General features: G+C 44.3%; 1 protein-coding gene and 1 pseudogene across 1 annotated transcript; one reads left to right on the top strand and one right to left on the bottom strand.

The window, feature by feature from the left end:
• Nucleotides 1–255: 255 nt before the first annotated feature.
• Nucleotides 256–10,455, top strand: Spesp1 (sperm equatorial segment protein 1). Its single transcript, XM_051155858.1, has 3 exons — nucleotides 256–316; nucleotides 9,275–9,693; nucleotides 9,754–10,455. The coding sequence occupies exons 1-3, from the start codon at nucleotides 256–258 to the stop codon at nucleotides 10,453–10,455; spliced, it is 1,182 nt and encodes a 393-aa protein (XP_051011815.1).
• An 8,876-nt stretch (nucleotides 10,456–19,331) lies between these two features.
• Nucleotides 19,332–20,139, bottom strand: LOC127197919 (60S ribosomal protein L35a-like; annotated as a pseudogene).
• Between the last annotated feature and the right edge of the window lie 469 nt (nucleotides 20,140–20,608).

Below are 20,608 nucleotides of genomic sequence, written 5' to 3'. Positions count from 1 at the left end.
AGCCCCTACCCTAAGTGACTGTGACAGCAGATCGCCATCGAGCCACTCCTAGTCCGTGTTGAGTCCCAGCGCGCATGCGCAACTCGCACGCGGCCGCCCCGCCCCCACCCATTCACTGGGGCAACCGTTGCGGGGTGCCTGGGCCCTGGCGTGGGACTGTAGGCCGCTGACATCCCCCTTTTCGGCCCTGAGGTACCCCGGCCTGGTGGCCCCAGGACGTTCCCGTCGGATGGCGGAGTGTTGTGAACGAAGCCCATGAAGCCTGTGGTCCTAGTTGTGCTGTGCCTGTGGCCTTCGTCCCTGTTAGCATATCCAAGTAAGTGATGGGCCAGGTGGAGACCTAGGTGTTTCCTTTCCTTACACCTTCCCGCCCACTGTCCTAGGTGCTGGCCTGGCTGCCAGGCCTGTCGCTCCAGTCCTCATCCTGCTCCCTCCATTGCCTCCAGGATGCTGTTTATGAGGGAGGACTCACTCTGCCCCTTCCTTACACAGGGGATTCCCCTTAGACCCCACTGTTTCCTGCCCAGGACACAAAGCCTGGGCTCAAACACTTCCTGTTTTGTTGGAATGCAACCATAGTCATTGCTCTGTGTATTGGCCATGGCTGCTTTCCTGCTTTAGAACAAGCAGCGATAAGAGCTTGCTGCACAATTCTGCTTTGCAAAGTCTGAGATGTTTACTATCTGGCCCTTGACAGTAAAAGACTGGCTGGCCTCTGCAGTAGAACTTTGAAGGGAGGGGGTGTGTTGAGGGGAGAGCATCTGGGAGGAAATAATTCAGTTAAAAGACACCTGACAGTTTAAATAGAAGTTTATTAAACAAAGCAAGGCACTCAGGAGAGATACTGGAGTGAGCTGTCTCCAAAAGGGGACAGCAGCACAGTGGGTTCTGCATGGTGGATATGAAAATATTGTAATGAATATTTATGAGGTAGGTGGCATATTCATAGGGTGAGGTTTCCTCTCCAATCACAGTAAATGGGGTCTCTCTCTTTTTTTGTTTTTTGTTTTTGTTTTTTTTCCAAGACAGGCTGGCCTCGAACTCACAGCCTGCCTCTGCCTCCTGAGTGCTGGGATTAAAGGCGTGCGCCATCACTGCCCGGCCTAAATAGGGGTCTCTTGATTAGAGTATTTCTTTCCATGTTCCTCTAGAAAAGCCCACAAAGAGGAGGCAGCTGCAGACCCTTCCTTCTTGCACATGTGTGTGTGCAGGGGGGAGGGGCGGGGGAGAAGCCCTGGGTCCTTAGTCTTTGATTCAGTGGGAACAGCCTAGCTGCAGCTTGGAGGCGGTTTAGCCACAAAGGATGCAGCTGTGGTTGTCTTGGTGACCTCATATCTAACTGTTCTCTCTGTGTGTTTGAGCACATGCATGTGGAGGCCGGAGCACAGCCGTAGGTCTTGCACCTCAGGTGCTCGCCACGTTGTTTTTTTGTTTTGGAATAGGGTCACTTACTGCCCTGGAACTTACCAAATAGGCTGGGCTGGTAAAGAAGAGCAGGTTTATCTTTGGGACCTTCTAAAGTGTCAAGTCACTTGGTTACAATGTTGCAAGCTCACTCCCTGCTGTTTCAGTGCCCAAGGCTGACACTTGGGAGGGTCTCTAAGACCTGCAGGTGCAATGCAATACTTACTGGTGGGGAGCATGGCATCTAAGTGGGGAGTGTCCTGAGAGCGGCCTCAGTGGGAGAGCAGGGGTTTTCAGTGGTGTGCCTCTCTCTATTAATGCTCTATGCTCAACAAGTCCTATCTCTTCTTTTTATTAACACACTTGTACTTGTGTGACTGGGCTGCATGCACCGCAGTGTGTGTGTGTGTGTGTGTGCAGGTCAAAGGACATCTCCTTGCCCCCATGTGGGTTTTGGGGGCCAGTTCAGGTCAGGTTTGCAGGGCAAGTGCTTTTATCTGTAGAACCATCTCCCTGGTTTGAAATACATTTGGCGAGGCTGCCCTACCTTGCTAGCTCATTATTTTTCAGGGTTTACCAGACAATCTGAGATGTCCTCTTTCATCTGCATACCCCAGGCCATGCAAGAACTCAACAGAGACATGAAGATCCACAATGGCCTATTTCCTTCCAGGTTCTTGCTCTTGGGGAGCTCTCATTTTCTTTCTTTTCTTCCTTTTTTTTATTTTTTATTTTTAATTTTTATTTATTTATTTATTTATTTATTTATTTATTTATTTATTTTGAGACAGGGTTTCTCTATGTTATCTTGGCCATCCTGGACTCGTTTTGCAGACCAGGCTGGCCTGGAGCTCACAGCGATCCACCTGCCTCTGCCTCCCGAGTGCTGGGATTAAAGGCGTGCGCCACCACACCCGGCAGGGAACTCTCATTTTCAATCCCCGCCCCCTACACATACACACTCAAAATTTCTGCCCTGCCTCTTCTGCCTCTCCACTTTATCTTTTGAGACAGGGTCTCAAGAAGCCCTGGGTGACCACTACATAGCCAGCAATGGCCTTGAATTTGTGATATTCCTGGCTTCACTTCCCTAGTGCTCGTTAGTACAGGTGTGTGACACCACACTCATGCAGTGCTGGGGACCCAATCCAAGTTGTAAATTCTAAAACTTCATTATGGTTCTTTTTTGAGATGTTGCCCCCCCCCCCCCGCAAGACTTTACTATTTTTCATTTCTTTCAAGCTTGTTTATTGCTGCTTTTGTTGTTGCTGTTGGTTGTTGAGGTTTTTCATGCTGGTCTCAGATGTAAAATATAGCCAAGCATGACCTTGGCTTCTGATCCTCTTGCCTCCAGCCCACAGCTCTGGAAGTACAGGCATGCACTGCTGGAGATCAAGCCCAGGGCGTCATGCCTGCTAGCCAGACATTACCACCGGACCTGCCTACACAGCCCCATCCTTCTTATTGAAAAGATTGAGTTTTAATTTTATGTGTAAGAGTGTTTGCCTGATTTATATACACCCCAAGGAGGCCAGCAGAGCCTCTGGATCTGAAGTAGGTTGTGAGCTGCCGTGTGGGTGCTGTGAACAGACCCTGCGTGATGTAGAAGAGCAGCAGGTACTCTGTACATATTTGTGTTTCTGGGTTTCCAGATTCTTCTTCTCCCTTGGTGTGTCATCTGTAGCAAAAAGTAACCCAGGGACTACTATTTTTCTCTCCTGAAGTCCTTAGTCGGTTGGCTTTCTTCTCTTTACTTTTTAATTTCTTTGTAGTATGTTTTAATTGGTGCCTAATAGAACCAAGAGAGGAATGATACCCATTATTGTTATGGAAGTAGAAACATGCATTTGTTTTGGAGGCTTTGGAAGAGACAATGCACTTTACATGTAAACAATAGCTAAGTAAGGGCTGGAAAGGTGGCTCAAAGGTTTGGAGAGCATCTTGTACTTTCAGAGGACTGGAGTTGGGTTCCAGTTACCTCCAGTAACTCCAGGTCCAGGGGGTCTGACGCCCTCTTCTGGCCTCTGCACACATTGCACATACTCACACAGAGACACATAACAAAAACTGTTTTGAAAAAAGACCACCCTAGTAGGGCACCAAGAGAATTATAACAACACCTGAGGAGGACACCAAGGGAATTATGGGATGGTTGGTCTCAAGTTTCCATTGTGTCCAGACATATGAGCACTCCATTTACAATGCTGTGTGGGCATTATTTCCCAGGTTGTATAAAGGTCTTAGTTATTATAAAAAAGAGAGATTTCTAAGTGATCCTAGGGGTACCATACATCCAACTAAGTTATGTGAATAGAAATTTTTAAAAAATATTTTATTTATTTCATGTACATGAGTGCTCTATCTGCCTGTACACCTGCATGACAGAAGAGGGCATTCGAGGGTGTAGATGGTTGTGAGCCACCATGTGGTTGCTGGGAATTGAACTCATGACCTCTGGAAGAGCAGACAGTCTCTTAACCGCTGAGCCATCTCTCCAGCCCCATGTGAATAGAATTTTATCTGTATAAAAACTTAGAAAACTGCAAGGAACTTAGAGTATAAATAAACTCATGGTTTTTAGCTTTCAGGTTAATATAACATTCTTTTTAGTTCAGATGGTGTTTGGTGCCATGCTGATAGCTTTTTTCCCCCTTTTAAACATTTGTTGATAAGGGCTGACAAGATGGCTCAGAGAATGAGGGCACTTGCCACATAGGCCTGGTGACCTGAGTTTGATCCCTGGGAGCCACACGGTGGAGAGAGAACTGACAGTTGTCCTCTTGTCTCTTCATGTGGGCTTTGTCATACGAGCCTCCACCCCACCCATATCACGCACATATGCAAATAATAACAGCAGCAGCAACAATAATAAATTTTACAAGTCTTTAGATAAATACACATTATTAACTAAAATTTTTGGTTTATTGGTTCATAATTAAGAATATTAGAAAAGATGTCATTAGTATCAAAATAAAATGTAATTCCTGTTACAGAGTAACAGAGAATTAGAACAGTTAAAAACTATGGAAACTGGAAGTAGTGTTGCATGCCTTTAGTCCAAGCACTTGAAAGGCAGGTGGATCTCTATGAGGTTCAGGTGAGCCTGGTCTGCACAGGGAGTTCCAGGATAGCCAGAATTATGTGAAAGCAAACAAAATCATAAAAACTGTAGACAGCCCTTTTAAATGGAGAAATCTGTGGGCCTTTGTAATTGCATGATATATATATATATATATGTTTATATATACGTATATTTTATATATCATGTATATGGGTTTTTTGAGGAGTTTCTCTGCGTAGATGCTGTATATTTTGTTTTGATGTTTTCTGCGGTTTTATTTATTTATTTTTATTTTTTATTTTTAGTTTTTTGAGACAGGGTTTCTCTGTGTAGCCTTGGCTGTCCTGGACTGGCTTTGTAGACCAGGCTGGCCTCGAACTCACAGCAATCCACTTGCCTCTGCCTCCCGAGTGCTGGGATTAAAGGCGTGCGCCACCATGCCCATGCACTCTTTTTTCCCCCCCTGCAGTTTTATTTGGTTTGTAATATATTTCAAGTGAAATCTTCTATTTTCTCTGTTTTTTCCAATGAAGTTCTCAAAGAGAAAGTTATTTCAGCTGATATGCAAAGCTTCAAAATCAGAGTGGATTGAATGTATCTGCTTCCCAGTTTTGCATTCTGTGAAAAATCACCTGATTATCATACAAATGGAACACAAAGGACAAAAAACTTATTTAAAAGTTAAGTTTAAGTGGTGTCCCACATCTATGAACCCAGCACTTGGGAAGTAGAGGCAGAATGATTAGGTGTTCGAGGGCATCCTTGACCAAATAGTCCAGGCTAGCCCAGGCTCCAGTCTCAAGGGGGAAATGTACAAACAAAGCAGAAAACATAACTCCTAACTTATAAATTGTCACTAATTAGCTTTAGGAACTAAAGTAGAAAAATACTTATTGATAAACCTAAGTTGATTTTTTAAATATACTTTAGTTCTTTTAAAACTAGTATATATTAATTACATAGAGTAGTGCATTCCATTGTAAATATATATATGTGTGTGTGTGTGTGTGTGTGTATATATATATATACACATATATATATCAGATTTTGATCATGTTATTCCCCTGAAACTTAATTCTTACAAATGATTTTTTTTTTCTGCTATACCTATGTGGTCATGTCTCCTAACTATAGTGCAATAGAGTCACAAGCATGACATTTTAAACATGTAAGAGACACAGTCACATGTGCTCTGGCTGCTTCACGAATCAGTAGTTAACATCCTTGAGTAACTAGTATTCGGGTCAGAAGTCAGATGCTGAGGCTGAGGTTACAGGACAGTAGCAGAGTCAGTGCTTGCCGAGGACACGTGGACCTCCTTCAGGTCCAGTCCCGGCATGGGATCTGCATGGCCCAGGCTACTTTATAAGTACAGAAAGGTGAGCAACTAGAATTTCTCAGTTTATATAAATTATGAGATTGGGTTTATCTAGAAAGACCTGTGTTCACTTTTTGCTCAGGATGAACTCAGAGGTAAGGAACTTGCCTTCATCTTTGTACAGTGTAAACGTCTTCTCCTGTAAGGGACTGTCAGTTCCCAGTTAGACCCGTTAAAACAAAACATGACGTGTAGTTTCTCCTCACGAAAGAGAACCATTTGGCAGTAAAGCAAAATTTTGAAGTATTTGTTTACCCGAATTGCACATGTAATTTTAAATGTTTTGGCCCAGTTAAATGGCAGAAGAGTTTGTATATTTCATGGATTTTTACTTACTATTCACATATGTTTTGAAATCTGGCTGTGTTTCTACAGGGTTATGCCATTTTGTGCCCTTACCACTTTTGCCAGCACTTTTGTGGCAAGAGTTTTTGACAACATTGCACCAGTTTTGGAGTAAGGCAGTCTATGTTTATATACCATCTTTGTTTCTTAGAGTTTAATAATCATAGGCAGATCACTCGTCCTTTCTGAGTGTCTTGTTTTTCACTTTTTTTAAAAAAAAAAATGGTTTTTAGCCGGGCGTGGTGGTGCATGCCTTTAATCCCAGCACTTGGGAGGCAGAGGTAGGCGGATTGCTGTGAGTTCAAGGGCAGCCTGGTCTACAAAAGCAAGTCTAGGACAGCCAAGGCTACACAGAGAAACCCTGTCTTGAAAAACAAAACAAAACAAAAAAATGGTTTTCAAGATAAGGTTTCTCTGTGTAGCCCGGGCCATCCTCACTCTGTAGACCAGGCTGACCTTGAACTCAGAGATCCACCTGCCTCTGCCTCCTGACAGCTGGGATTAAAAGGCATGCGCCACCACTGCCTGGCTTCTTTTCACGATATCAAAACCCTGCTCACATGGTGCCTGCACATGCCAGTGACTCAACGAATGGGGGCAACTGCAATCTTCTTAATTACTGTCTTCCACTTTGCCCCTCAGAATTCCAGCTATTTTCATTCCTACAGTTGTTAGGATCATTTGGATATTGTCTCTATCATGTGATCAGTTTTCCTTGTTCTGTTTTAAAAATTGCAGAAAACTCAAGCTCAGCTGACATCCTCAGAGCTGAGATCCCAGCAGAACCCCAGGCTGCTTAACAGAAGCCCTGGAACAGTGTCCTGATGTCTTACACTGCAGGGGACTCATGTGGTGTGTGTGTGTGTGTGTGTGTGTGTGTGTGTGTGTGTTGTATGTGTGCACATGTGTGCCTATGTATGGGTTTGAAGTGTACTCACAGGTATGCATATGAGGGCCAGAGCTCTGGCAGGTGTCTTCTTTTATTTCTTTTCACCTTATTTTGAGACAGGATCGCTTCTCAACCCTGAGCTCACTGATTTGCCAAGCTTAGCTGGGTGGCAAGCCCCACAGATCCTCCTGCCTCTACCTCCCCAGTGCTGAGAGAATACCACCTCATCTGCTTACATGGGGGCTGGGGATCTGAACTCGGGTCCTTGTGCTTGTGAGGCAAGCACTTTCTCTACCCATGGATCTATCTCCACAGCATCGGAGGACTTCTTAACCTTAGCCATGGTCTGGGGCATGCTGTTTGCTTAGATATCCAAGTGGCAAAACTAGCATCTATATTGCAATGGGGTAGGCCACAAGGAAATGGTCAAGGTGTAGTAAGTGACTCAGCTTCTGGAAGGTCAGCCTGCTCTTTGTAAGAATTAGAAGTTTATTCTCTTTTTTAGACCTGCCTGTAGAATTGAGTGAAACAGGATTCCACCAAGGCCAGGGTTGTGTGTAAGGATATTGGGAGCTTGGCTGCAAACATTTTTACAGAGCTCAAATTGACTTGCAAGAATAGTCCCAATTAGTGGGTCCAGGGCTCTGAAATTCATAGATGTGTTAGAAGGGCAAAGACAAGAGGTAGGATGCATGTGGGGAGGGGAGGGGATGGATTAAAAAAACAGAATGATCCAGAGACCCAAGGGTGCATTTACAAGGAAGAAAATCAAGGTAGGAGGTAGGGGGCCTCTGTTGCTAGGCAGCCACAAACAGGCTTTCTGGTGTTTCCAGAGTAACCGCAGAGGAGGATAATGAGCACTTGAGATGTTTTTAGAAATCACATCTAGTGAGCACCTCCTTTTCCTGTCCCTCGGCATCCTAACTTACTTAATAGCCACCTGGGTATTCCATTTGCTAGTCTGAAGAGACAAGCTAATTTACTGAAGATCGAGTGGGTCCTAGACGAATTTCAAGGCAGTGGCCTCTGCAAAGCCCTTATGCCTATGTTGACTGCATATTCTAGATTGGCCACAGTTAGCCCAACCGTTTGCTTCTAGTTGCCTAGAAGAGAACATTTCTCAAAAAAATTTAGAAACAACTTTTATAGAAAAAAAAATGAAATATACACACAAACAGAAACAGTGGCATAAAAGCCCCATCTCTAACAGGCCCTTTGGCTAACCTTGCATCATGGGCGTCTCCATACCCATCCCTTCTCCCTAACCTCCCTGTCTCACCCGCCCCCATTCTAGTGCTTAGTTTATTTAGAAGCAAATTATAGCCATCATGTAATTTTACTCATGAACAGTTTAGTATGAATCCCTGAAGTGTAAGGAACACAGCAGCAGTACAGCCCCATCTAAGAGGCGATGCCCAGGGTCAGGGAGATGGCACACACACGCACACACACACACACACACGCGCACACACACACACGCACACACACACACACACACACACACACACACACGCAAGCGCACACACACACGCAAGCGCACACACACACGCACGCGCACACACACACACGCACACACACACACTCTCTCTCTCTCATACATACACACACACACAGATGCAGCTCTTAATGGTTTTCTATATTTCATAATTGGCATTCATCCAAGTCATTGTATCACATGTCCATCTTACAGATAGACATATTAGCTAAAAATAATCAACAGACCACAACTAATAGTAAAACGGGGTAAGTACGAAGTGAAGAGTTTGGAATATGTACTACCTTTGTTTTAATACAGTTGCAAATTCAAATAATTTTAATTGTGTCTATCTAAACATCTGGCTTCTAAGAATTTAATCATTGGCTCTGAGGGGCCAATATGAGCCCGCTGTAGCTCATGAGCGTGAGACAACATGATCACGAATTTTGGTTTAATAAGTTGCCTATTGCGTCATAAACTGTATGAAAAACAAACATAAAATAATTTAGAAGAGGGCACACTTGTGCAACTCCGTCCCTTCTCTTGGCCCTTTGTGCGTTTTCAGAGAATGGTGGCCTGGTGTTAGGGAAGCCGAGCTTCTTGCTAGATTTCTGTACTTAAGTGCTGGCATGGAAAGTGAACTGAGGTTAGCAGATTCTGCCATTGTGCCCTATGTAATACCCGTTACTTACTGTGTGTTTGATTTTTTTTCCCCTCAAGCCGTAACTGTGTTGCCCGATGAAGAGCAGAATTTGAATCATTATGTACAAGTTTTACAGAAACTCATAATGAGTGTTCCCACAAGGGGGGGCTCTGGGAAAAAGTTGAAGCCCTCAACAATTGTGGATGTTGCAGAACCAACGTTGGTGCACACTCCTGGAGAAATCACCGCTGGAGAAATCACCTCTGAGACTGATGTTCTGATTAGGCCGAACTACGAGGAAAAGACAGCTTTCCCTACTAGCGGCTTCACGCTGGGGATAGAGAGGAGAAAAAAAACCAAAAGTACAGCATTCTGGTCTATCAGGCCAAATAACATTTCTGTTGTTCTACACTCGGATGAACCTTATATTGAAAAAGAAGAGCCAGAGCCGGAGCCTGAGGAGCCGGAGGAGCTGGAGCCGGAGCCGGAGGCACAGGCGCTGGAGCCTGAACCGGCGGCTAGGCCGATAATGCCGGAGCTGGAGTCTGGGCATGAGCAGGAGCCAGAGCCGGAGTCTGAACCCCTGCAAGAGCCGGAGCCAGAGGAAGAACTAAGGGCAAGGCAAACTACGGTGCCAACGGAGACCTCGAAGATGTCATCCACGGCCACCCAGCCACTGGCAAGTACACGTTTTACCGTAACAACAAGGACCAGCAGCAATATAGACATCTCCACAGACTCAGAGGATGTGCCCCAGCTCTCAGGCCAGTCGGAAACCCAGTATGTCGAAGACCCCTCCGGACGTCCCTCACTGAGTTCGAGACACGAGGATATTTTAAGAAAACTTTCCAACATTAACGCACAGATTCAGCAGGGACCACTTGGTGACGGCAACAACCCCGAGTACAAGGAGTACATCAAGGCCTCCAGGGACCACCTGAAAAGGAGCCTGGCCCTGGCCTTCGCCGCAGAGCACAAGTTGCAACAGATGTACAGATCTCGCAGCTTCCCAGAGGGACGGACCAGCGACTCAGTCGATGACATGGAAACCGTTATCAACATGCTATACAATGCCAGGTCCAAGCTGCCGGAGTATTTCAATATTAAACGTGTACCATTAGAGCTGAGAGAAAAGGTCACCGCTGTGACTGGTGTGTTGAAAAAACTACTATGTGTGGGCCAGGTAGAAACGCAACACCTCATTAGGAAGCTGTTAAGCAATAATATGAAAATCCTAAATATTCTTGATGTCCCATGACCAAACTCATTTAAGCAAAGGGCTTGTTCACAGGAAAATAAGCATATTAGTGACTTCAAAAGTTGTCTAAAAATATTTTCTATTATATTTCCATGTGATAACATCCTCATGTGCCATGTCATAAAATATTTTCATATGCACTAAAAACCTAACAATTTTAAAATAAAAATTTGATTCATGAGCTTGTAGTTCTTTCTGATTAATTTAACAAGTTGTGAGGAGCTAGTCTCTACCATGTTTAAGATTTGGTTCTACTGATTAGGTGTGTTTAGACACTGCCCCATACATACATACATACATACATGCATACATACATACATACACACATACATACGCACACACACTTAAAATATGAGTTTAGAGACTGCTCACACTGTGTAATGCAGCCAGTTTTAAATAATTGCTTACGGTTTTGAGTCCACTTGCACCTCCATTTGAATGTATGTTGCTTCCTTGGAAAGTGGTGGTATACTGAGACCATCGTGTTTTGTGCTGAGACCATTAGGGAGGGAGCGACCTGAACCTGGGTCTGTAATGAGGTCATCATCACAGTTCCCTCTCCTGGCTTTCATACAGACACGTGAAAGCCTTACAAATCTCTTGGTAGCAAGTACGCCAGACACCAGTGAAGCCAGGTGTATAATATCATAAAGAAAGTGTAGCTCTGTTTCATGACTTGACCAGAATTGTATTTAAATTCATTTACATAGTACTCACTTATCAAGCCAGTGATTTACAGATCAATAAAGATTTATTGGCCCTCTGCTAGAACATAAATGCGAGGCTTCTGGGGACAGAGTGAAGAGCTAATTCCCTCCTTTGAGTTTATAACAGGGAAGCTGGGCATTGGGCAAATAATTCCATCTGTTCTAAATGTTCATTTGGGACCAGCGATGGTGGGAGGTAGCTGTCTAACCTTGTCTAAAATTTTGAGAAAATTAACCCCAGCAAGTGACATTTGAGGGGAGGTCTGAGAGATGCACTAGGGGGAGGAGAATATTCCAGGCGGAGGGAGAGCATGTGTGATTGTTGAGCTGGGGCCAACGATGGAACGTTCAAGAAGTACCTGGAGCATAGAAAGGCAGAACATCCCAAGCCTGAACAGGCACATAAAGTCCTTATGGTGTGAGTCTACCCTCTCATCTTCATCTGCAGATTTTTAAGCCAAGGCCTGGTATGATCAAGTTTGTATCAGACGTGTGTGTGTGTGTGTGTGTGTGTGTGTGTGTGTGTGTGTGTGTGTGTTTAAATACAACACTGTAGCCACACAGTTTTAGAGGCAGGCTGAAGTAGACAGGAGCTGTGCAAAAAGCCAGGTTTAGCTTGGATTAGATGGGATGACGTGACAATTAAAAGGCAGAAGAACTAGCTAGAACCAGGGAGTAATAGTGATCAAACAAAAATTCCCATAGGGCTGTGTTGAAAGTGTTTCTGTAGGCTTGGTTTCATAAAACTGCTGTTCACTGTGTTCATTTAAAAAAAAAAAAATAACCTACTATGAAAAACTTTAAGCATTGCAAAGATGAGCAATAGCAGAGTAGGAGTGTACAGCCATCATCCAGTGTGAGCAGTCATGTTTTAATGGGCCTAATGTCTGTCTAGCCCTCCGCCCTCCCCAGCTTCCTGTGTGCTCAGCTGGATCCCCGAGAATTTGATCCCTTCATCTCCAGCTCAGACCACGTGAGGCTCTCTAAGCTTTTGAAGAACGCCTTTCAAATGTTTCATAAACAGCGTCATCACTGGAGTTAGTGGTATCCAGTCAATGTTTACATTTAAAAAGTGATCAGCCGATGGGAAATTTGAAGTTTCTTTATATGATCAAGATCAAATAAAGTTCACACATTGTTATTGCCTGATTGGATTCAAGAGTTCTCTTTTAATTGAAGGGCCCTGTCCACTCCCCACCACCACACTCCTTGCTTAAAACTTATTTATTGGAAAAAGGGACATGAATGCTGTCATTTCATGGATGGGTGGATTTGGTGCTGCAAGTGGACAGTTGCTGGCCTGTTTTCCCATCCTCTATGTTGCCTTAATACATTTATGTTTATGTGTATGCAGTGTGTGTGTGTGTGGGTGTGTGTGGATGGGTGTGTGTATACACGCATGTACAAATGTGCATGTGTATGGAAGCCAGAAATTGACATCAGGTATTTTTCTCAGTCATTTACGTGAATATTTTTCTTTTGTAAAAGGCTTGTTTTTATTTTATGTGCATATGTGAGTACTTGCATAAATATATGTGCACTACATGCATGCATGGCAACACTGCAGAGGTAGAAGAGGGCATCAGATTCCCCAGGACTGTAGTTACCAGTTTCTTGTGAACACCTCAGTGTGGATACCAGGGTCCAAACTCAGGTCTTTTGCACAAGTGGCAAAGTTAAGATGCTCCTAACTTGGAGCCATCTCCCCAGATCCTGCTGACAGTTCTGAGCCTCTTTTTCTTTTTTTGTAGACTTTGATGAGCACCACTTAAATAGTTGCTAGGTAAATTCATCAATCCTGTAATGCCAAATGGTGATATTACTTGTGTTAATTTTATTCATGTTGATTTTATTATTTTTTAAATCAAAATATTTCTATAAAGAGAAATATTATCTAATCTATTATGTGATTCCCCAATGGTCCAAATATCAAATGTTTAAGTCTTTCTTTCTTTTTTCTTTTGTTAGTCAAAGATGAGAGGCTGGAGCAATAATGGCTCAGAGGTTAAGGGCACTGGCTGCTTTTCTAGAGAACCCAGGTTTGACTCAGCATCTTACAACCATCTATAACTCCAGTTCCAGGGGATCTGATGCCCTCTTCTGACCTCCAAGCACCAGGCACACACATGTGGTCATACATACCTGCAGGCAAAACACTCATACACATAAATCTGAAAAAAAAACTTTTAAAAATTAAAGGTGACTTCAGAGACTTATAATAATTATTGTAATGTTTTATACATATTTTATTTTATTTATTTGTGTGTGTGGTTTTTTGTTGTTGTTGTTGTTGGTTTTTTGTTTTTTTGTTTTTTGTTTTTTTTGACAGGGTTTCTCTTGTAGTCCTGCCTGTCCTGGACTCCACTCACTTTCTAGACCAGGCTAGCCTCGAACTCACAGAGACCCATCTGCCTTTGCCTCCGAGTGCTGGGATTAAAGGCATGCACCACCACACCCGGCTATGTTATCATTATTTTAACTTTTGTTGTTGCTGTTGTTGTGAGATAGAATCACAAGTAGCCAGGGCTGGCCTCTTATTCCAAATGGCTATACTACGTAGCCAAGGGTGACCTTGAACTTCTGATCCTGCTTCCGTTTCCCACGTGTTGGGGTTACAGGCAGGCGCCCCTTCCCCAGCCTCTCCATTCTCTACAGCCTGCCTTAGAGTGGTGCATTTGTTACAGTTGATGAGCTTATAGCGACAACAGGCATCACCCAAAGTTCACCTTGACGTTGCAGTCTTCCTGTCTGGGCAAATGGGATGTATATTTCTTTTCTTTTCTTTTTTAACTTTTAATTTTAATTTATGTGCATTGGCGTGAGGGTGTCAGATCTTGGAGTTACAGTCAGTTGTGAGCTGCCATGTGGGTGCTGGGAATTGAACCCGGTCCTTTGGAAGAGCAGGCAGTGCTCTTAACCACTGAGCCATCTCTCCAGTCCTTCTTAGGGGCAGAGGATGTTCACCAGCACATGTTGTTCCCTTCACCTTTCAGTCTCCTCATGTGTTCGTTCAGTGTCCTGGAGTTTTACTTCTGTTTAAGAATTTGTCATCCAGGACCTAGGAAGATGGCTCAGCAAGTATGAGGGTTTGTTCTCCTATACAACAGCCTGAGGTGTGGAGGTTTCCTGTGATCCCAGCCCCCAGAGGCAGATACAGGGGAACCCTGCTTTGCCAGACCACCTGCAAGTTCTGCACTCAGTGAGAGACTTTACCTCAATATACAAGGGGGAAAGTGAGTGAGGAAGACACACATCTGCACAGCTACACATCTGGATATGCACACTCATACATACCACACAACATATAAATGACAAAAAAAAGAAAGAAAGAAAGAAAGAAAGAAAGAAAGAAAGAAAGAAAAGAAAAGAAAGCTGCCACGAGCTGTACAGGATTGGCAAAAAGCAAGCAAGTGAGCTTCCTGGAGGTGGCCCACTGCTTTTTGCGTCATCAGCGATGGGTGTGCCCAGTGAGAGCCAAGGCCCCGAAGAATTTGTCTCCGGGTTGCTTCCTGGGCTTCTATACCTTTCCATGCTTGTCATTACTGTATCTCACATATATCTGGCATGACAGAGAGAAATCCCCACTGCCTGTACTCTGGTGTGTTTGCACCACTCTGTTGGGCAGGTTTCTTGCAGATCAAATTGGAGATGTACTTACAAGTAATAATGCTGTTTAGACTAATTGATGACTATAATCCCTCATAATGATTTTATAGCATTACTGATTTGATTCAAATAACTTCAAGCCCGTCCTGTAGAATAGCATAAAACTGCTAGAGGTTTGTGAAACCTTTGCATGTCACTGATGGACCTGAGGCAGATTTATGACAAAAGTAGATCAAAGCGAACTTTCTTCTAGGTCCAGTCTCGGTGTACACTAGAACAAATAAAAATTATTGCCTTAAACTTTCAATGAACTCACAGATAGATAAAAGATGGTTAATTAGTGCAGCCTTAATGGAAAGACATATAAACAATAACCCTACTGTAACCCTTTGGACCTGTTAACCTTTAACCTTGTCAACCTTTGTCATGAAAGACTGCTGTTCTAATGAAGACATAAGTAAGAGATTTTTAGTTTCAATTGGAGAAAAATAATCAATAATCCTGTTGTGTAACAAATTCTGTGATAATTACTTTTATGGCTGTGATGTAATTTTGCTTCTGACGTAAAAACTATATCTCAGAAGGTATAAAAGGGTTTGAAAACAAAGAATAAACATTTGAGGTTGGAGTTTCCTCCATCCAGACAGTTGTATATATGTATATATGCCTGAGTGTTTGTCTGATTGTATGTATGTATGTATGGAGTTGGAGCCGCCCGAGCCTTCTCCATCCACCAGGTATGTATGTGTATGTATGTATAGATATATCTATATATGTGTGAAACTGCTGGAGCTTGCTCATCAAGAGGCTTTGTTCTATCTACCAGATGTGTATATGTACATATGTACATACAAATGTATGTAAGATGGTTGGAGTTTGTGAAGTTTGTTCCATCCGCACAATGTATAAATGTGTATTTGTCTGCATACTTGTATGTTTGTCTATCTGTATGCATATGTGTATGTATGTAACGTGCATGTTAAGTATTAAACTCCCTTTACTTCATACATTGTTTGAATGTGTGTGTGTGTGTGTGTGTGTGTGTACGCGCTCGTGCGCATGCGCGCGCATAGATTTTTTTTCCTTTTATTTTTCTCACTGACTCACAGAGGGCTAATAAGTTCTGAGTCCAGAGCCAGCTGCTACTCAAGCCTCTGTCTTTTGAGGTAAAAGAGTCAAGAATTTTTCCTTTGGCCTAAGCCATTTTTGTTTGTTTGTTTGTTTGTTTGTTTGTTTGTTTTTATAGCTTGCTGTTACCCAGCAGGAGGCATTGGCCAGAGAAAGCATCCCTGGCTGCAGGAAAACAAGAGAGCCTGCCCGAATAGCTTAGTCAGTGAGGCATCAGACCTCTAATCTGAAAGTCTAAGGTTCAAGACCCTGCTCTTTCCCTCTCGATAGGTGACCAGCCAAGTCTGATGCCGTGTCCCATCTTAGTTTACCCTGATCCCATCAAACCTGGGCTTTGACAAAAAGGATTTCTACTCTAGGTTGGAGAGATGGCTCAGTGGGTAAAATTCTTTATGTACAAGCATTGAAACCCATCGTTTAGATGTCCAGCACCCACAGAAATGCTGGAAGAGCATAGTGGCCCACCAGTAACACCAGCACCCGAGAGGTGGAGAAGGAACCAAGCTAGCTGACTATACAGCCTAATTGGCAAGTTTTGGGATTCAGATGAGAGACTGCCTCAGTGGTGGAGAGACTGAGGAAAACACCGCCATCAACTTTTGGCTTCTTACTAAATGAAAACATGTTTACAAGCCTTTTATTTAATGAAGGAGCTCGGTCCAAGCCTACTTTAACTCCGTGAACTCCTCAGGAAACACATTTGTTAACTTGTGCCAAATTAGCCACACGTGAGGCTAGGCTGGGGCCCAGGTGCTCTGGGAACTGCGTTTACTTGAGCCAGGTCAAAAGAAGCTTCCTTTCCCTCCTTGATTTGAGGCAGTAGGAGACTCAGCTTAGACGGAACTCGTATTCTAGGACAGGAAGATAAAGTCTCCATTCTAAATGTCCAGGGCTTTCTGCATCTAAAGTCACTGCAGAGAGACAGATGCTTACGCGAGGCATCTCCAGGGACAGGCTTCCTTGGCTTCCCACTATGGCTCTGTGGTTAAGAGCCCTGGCTGTTTGTTCTTCCAGAGGACCAGCAGCCGCACCATATCTCATAATCATCTGTAACTCCAGTTCCAGGCAAACTATCTTCTGGCCTCCATGGAAACCAGACACACAAGTGGTACATAGGCATACGTGAAGGGAAAACACTCATACACAGAAATAAAAATAAAATTAAAAGAGTAGAGGATCTTGGAAGATGGCTCAGTATAAGTAAGACTGTTTGTTGTCCAAGCATTAGGATCTGAGTTCAAATCCCCAGTACACATGTAAAACACCATGCAAGCACTGTGGCCACACATGCCTCTAACTCCAGTGCTGTTGGGAGAGAAACAGGAGGGTAGCTGAGACTTGCCATTCGTTAAGCCTGGGCCTTGCTAGTTCTCAGGTTCAGTGAAAGACCCTACCTCATGAGATCAAGTCAGAGAGTGGGAAAGAACACCTCCATGTGTTCCCATGCATATGCACACGCACACACGCACACACACAAGCTCACAAGCTTGTGCACACACAGTAAACTTTGATGACTGATGCGTAAGGTAAGGAACAGTGTAGGTCAGAGAAGAGTACCTGCCAAGCATGCTCAAGGCTCCTGGTAAGAGAAGAAAGATACTAAGGAAGACTTCCATTTTTGATTTGAGCAATCAGGTGGGAGGCAGAAAACCTTGCTTTTGTTTTTAAAAATTAGCATTTATCACAATTAAAGTTCTATATTTAGACTTTCTTTGAGACAGTCCTATGTATGCCAAACTGGCTTTGAGCTTGTTATGTAAGCCAAGGGTGACCTTGAATTTCTGATCTTCCTGCCTCCACCTCCCAAGTTCTAGGATCACAAGTGTGCCTCCATCCTGGGGCTTATGTGGTGGTGGGGTTGGCACTTCAGGCTCTGTGCTCGTTAGGTAGGCACCCTACCAGCTGAACTGCACGCCAGCCCGGGGAGGATTGTTTCTAATGTTTATGAGGTGTATCCCAGTTACACTGTGTGGGACTTGGGGGAGAGCTGCAGATGAGGGTTTTGAGCATTCGCATGTTACTGGAAACTTAAGCCATTGAGGTAAAGACGTTCTTCACGAAGGTTAGAGAACTGGGTAGAACTCCAGAGCATTTGGGGCAGGATCCACAGAAACAGGGACTTGAACACAAGTTCCTTGAAACCTGCCATTGAACTCAAGGCAGAGGAAAAGTGTGAGGAGGGCTTAGGGAGACACCTCAGCGGGTGGCACAAACACGAAGACTTGAGGCAGATCCCACAGAACCCCTGTAAAGCTAGGTACAGTGGCACGTGTCTGCCATCCCAGCTCTCTTAAAATGAGACAGGAGACAGGAGAACCCCAGGAGACTGCCTGTCAGCCATCTTAGCCAGCAAAGAGTCAGACAAGAGAGACTGTATCAAGATGAAAGGGAAAACTGCCACCCAAGGGGGTCCTCTAACCTCCACACGCTTGTGGAATGTTTGAGCGTGTGCACACATGCACACACACTTAAAAAAGAGTATTTAAAGAAAGATAGAGGGGCTAGAGAGATGGCCAACACCCAAGTTGGATGGTTCACAAGCAACTGTAACCAACTGTTCTGGGGAATCTGACACCTTCAGACAAAAGTGGCAGGCACATATACATGCAGATAGCTAAAAAGTATTTTAAAAGGAAAGGTGGAGAAATTGACACTTGTTACATTGAAGCCAAACAAATTAAAGATAAGATCACCCATTGTATGGGTGCAAAAATGTCTTGGCTGGAGTTGAGAGGAAGGCCACATCAAAAGGATGAGCTGAGGGAATAGGAACGTGTCAAGTCAGCTTTTGAGGCTCTCCACTAGCTGAGATCAGAGACAGAGAGGTGACAGCTACAGCTGAAAGCAAGACTCTGGGAAAACGACAGTTTCTCAGTAGATGGACAAGCCACAGTCAGCAGGAAACAAGGAGCCAGGAGACCAGAGGACGGAGACAGGGAGGAAGGGCGGAGACGGAAGGATGGAGAAAGTGAGTGTGGATTTGGATAAGGTGAGATTGTAGGTTTGCCAGGAAAGAAAAACGGAGGGAAAAGAGGAAGGTGGGGGTGATTTGGAGGTATGACTCAGAAGGGCGTTTGCCTAGCATGCATGGAGTTCTGGGTTTGGTTTCCACCTGCATAAAACAAGATGTGGTGATGCACACCCGTAACCTCAACGCCTGACAAGCAGACACAGGAGGGTCAGAAACTCAAAGGCATCTTCTGGGAGTGGGTTAAAGCGTGTTTGTGGGGACAATGGTTAGGAGGCTGTTAGCACAGCTGAAAGGCGGAGACACTGAACAGTGGTCTTGTTTGTCATGCAGCTTTAAAGAGAACTTTATGCAGTTATAAGGTGGTCCATGGGGCCCATCTCCTGTCTCCAACGGGAGCTCGTCCTTTTTTTTTTTTTTTTTTTACAAGAGCACAAATCCACTTTTATTATTTACTTTTCATTAGTTTAAATTCGGGAAAGGTACAGCATCACATAGATTCTCTGTCCAATGGCCTTCGCAGGAAGGTTGCTTCGGAATTCGGCACAAACCATGCCACTGTTTCCATGGGCCTGGGTTACTTTTCCCCTGATCCCTCTGGTTTTGTTTGGTTTGCCTCCAGGCGTCACTGTGTTGTTTTTTGCTTCATACACATAAGCGCATCTCTTGCCTAAATAGAATTCAGTTTCATCCCGGGCATAAACACCTTCAATTTTAAGAAGAGCTGTGTGTTCTCTTTGGTTCCGAAGACCCCGCTCGTAGCCAGCAAAAAACGGCCTTGCACCACAGCCTTCCAGACTTAGTTGCGGTTTAGAAGTCCTGTTCCCAGCAGGCCTCCACAGGCACGAAGATGATGGAAGGAGCCCACGGGGTTCTTGTCCTAACCGTCCCCCGCAAGAATGGAGCAGGAAGACAGCTAAGGGCACAAGCAGGAGGTATTATATTTTCAGTTTGGGATTAACAACCTTAAAGGAGGTAAAATAAAGCAGAGTGCTACAGGGGATTTAAACGGAAACAGGGAGTGTGGAATGCCCGCTGAGAGCAGTCACAGCTCCAAGTCCCTGACACCCCCAAACACCCCGGAGTACCAGGCAAGAGTGGTCCGTATCAGAGCAACCCTGTGGGCTGCAGACAGGAAGCAGCAAGGAAATGAACTCGCACCTGCAGCTGCGTGGCTGTGTCGCCTCTCTTACAGTGCATCAGGGCACTTATTTCCGCGGAGATAATGTGCACTTTGGAGTAAAGTCGTGCGACACACTGTTTCATCTGACTCATGTTTTGTGTTTTCATAGGGCACAATGGCTTACTTGATTTCACACAAGACAAACTAACAGTTTTAATCCTCCCAAATTTTATTGAAAAGATGTCTACAGAAAGTGTCTATCCTTCAGCCTGGAGACAATGTTTATTTTGTAAAGCTTTTTTTTTTTCTTCATTAGAATATCTGATTAGCCAGGAGGTGTTGGAGGACACCTTTGACCTCAGGACTCTGGACTCTGGAGGCAGAGGCAGGTGGATCTCTGGGAGTTGGAGGCCAGCCTGGTCTACAAAGCAAGTTCAAGACAATCTTAAGGGTCCTGGGCATCCTAAGCCTAAGAGCTGTGACTCTGGCAGCTACTGAGGACTGGGGAATGCTTTACACAAGAGGCCTCGGCACCGTAATAACAGCCACTGTCAGGGACCGAGGAATCCTAAGTTCCCAGACTACGCAGACTCTAGTGCTTGTCACTGTAAGACTGGTGGC

The sequence above is a fragment of the Acomys russatus genome, chromosome 14 (genome assembly GCF_903995435.1).
Source record: "Acomys russatus chromosome 14, mAcoRus1.1, whole genome shotgun sequence".
In the NCBI taxonomy this organism is placed as follows: Eukaryota; Metazoa; Chordata; class Mammalia; order Rodentia; family Muridae; genus Acomys; species Acomys russatus.
The sequence above is the reverse complement of the archived record's forward strand: the minus strand, read 5'-3'. Positions and strand labels throughout refer to the sequence as shown.